The sequence below is a fragment of the Mus caroli genome, chromosome 1, assembly GCF_900094665.2.
Source record: "Mus caroli chromosome 1, CAROLI_EIJ_v1.1, whole genome shotgun sequence".
NCBI classification, from domain to species: domain Eukaryota; kingdom Metazoa; phylum Chordata; class Mammalia; order Rodentia; family Muridae; genus Mus; species Mus caroli.
In genome coordinates, this window is record NC_034570.1 from 13,924,973 (window position 1) to 13,926,590 (window position 1,618).

The following is a 1,618-nucleotide window of genomic DNA, read 5'->3' on the forward strand; positions in this document are numbered from 1 at the left end:
GGGTGTCAGCCGTCCCTGCGCTCTAGCTACCCGGGTGCTGGTCCGGCTGGATGAGGCCTGTGGCCCTACTCAGGCCGGTTTCTGCTTCCCTAACTAATGCAGTCTCAGGTCCAGCGCGCTATTGGATTGGAGCAGAAGCTGTGTTCCACTCACCAGAAGTCTTAAGATCCTGTGGCGGGTGTTGTGGGTAGCTGGCGAGTGTCAGCCTATCCTGCGCCCTAGCTACCCAGGTGCTTTTCTGACCGGAAGAGGCTTGTGGCCCTACCGTTATGTAACATATAATATTTACATACTCTGATAGTCACAACAGGAACAAAGGCAGCAACAAACAATAACAAGATGAACTTCACTGCCATACCTGAAACATATAAGTAACAGAAATTTAGATTACTCTTAGTGTGTAAAAAATTATTTTCTAGGAAACCCTGAGCAAGGTTTTGCATTGTTAGATTTTTGTTAATGGGACATGAAAATAAAGTTCAATATTAAGCCTTATCTAAAGGGCCTCATAATATAATATTCAGTTGATTTAGATGATATGGACTTAACTTAGATGATATGGACTCCTTAATTTCCAGAGTCTAAATATACACAACTGTGTGTTTATAGGGAATTAAAGTAGCAGATGGCATTTAGGTTTCTCACCAAGTGATTAAAGCTAAAAGAGATTATCCTATATATTCTTCATTGATTTAAGTTAATAACAAAGGTGCCTAATTGTGAAAGAAAAAGTCAGGGGAGCACATTTGTAGAATATAACATGAAATAGACTCCATCAGCCATGTATATTTGAAATAGTACATAGAAGGCAGGTGATCATGTTTGTTTCTGTGTAATTTAAAGATATTCTGTACATTTAACTGAAAGATATTCTGTACATTTCCATTATGTGGCTAATAATAATTGTCTTGGTGTTATACAAAATAAATACTAATAGATCTTTATTCTTTTTTAGTACAGTTAGTCAATTCTAAGATACTAATGAGGTAGCACTTTTTCTAACAACCTGTTATGTGTATTTGTATAAACCTATTAGTTATCTTTTATAGAAATTTCTAATCTTTAAAAGCAACCTAGTCAGTTTATGAAGAATTAAATAGTAAACAGGAGTACTTATGCTTGTTTCCATACTTACATGGCTGTCCTGTCATTGCTCTCAGATGCCCCATGTCCTCTGAAAAAAAAAAAAGTATAACCTGTGGGATTCTTCATTAAATGAACCATGTAGCATTGCTCTGCCTTTTTCTTCACCTCTACTCTTTACAGCTCATTTTCTCCAGTGCTTCCCACATCCTCACAATCAACCACATGCAATACTTATCACACATAACGAGATCTGGGAATCCACTGGACAAGAGTAGGGCCAGTAACAACCAGCTCAGAGCAGGACAGCAAGACAAGGCAGCAGAGCTGCCAAGAAGAAGAGAACAACATTCAAGACAGGCATTTGATTATCTTATAGTTCTGTACAGCTCTGCTCTAAACAGCTGTTTAGTTTAATTTAGTTTTGCTTTTTGTTTGTTTTCTGAGACAGGGTTTCTCTGTGTAGCCCTGGCTGTCCTGGAACTCACTCTGTAGACCAGGCTGGCCTCGAACTCAGAAATCCACCTGCCTCTGC

At 38.8% G+C, this 1,618-nt stretch overlaps 1 protein-coding gene across 1 annotated transcript in view; it reads right to left on the minus strand.

Annotated features, from left to right (window-relative positions):
- Crisp1 (cysteine rich secretory protein 1) overlaps window positions 1–1,618 on the minus strand; it is a 28,549-nt gene that overhangs the window by 22,889 nt on the left and 4,042 nt on the right. Inside the window, exon 2 of the mRNA XM_021174043.1 lies at window positions 294–358. Within this exon, the coding sequence (XP_021029702.1) occupies window positions 294–358 (65 nt within the window). The remainder of the gene's footprint in view (window positions 1–293; window positions 359–1,618) is intronic.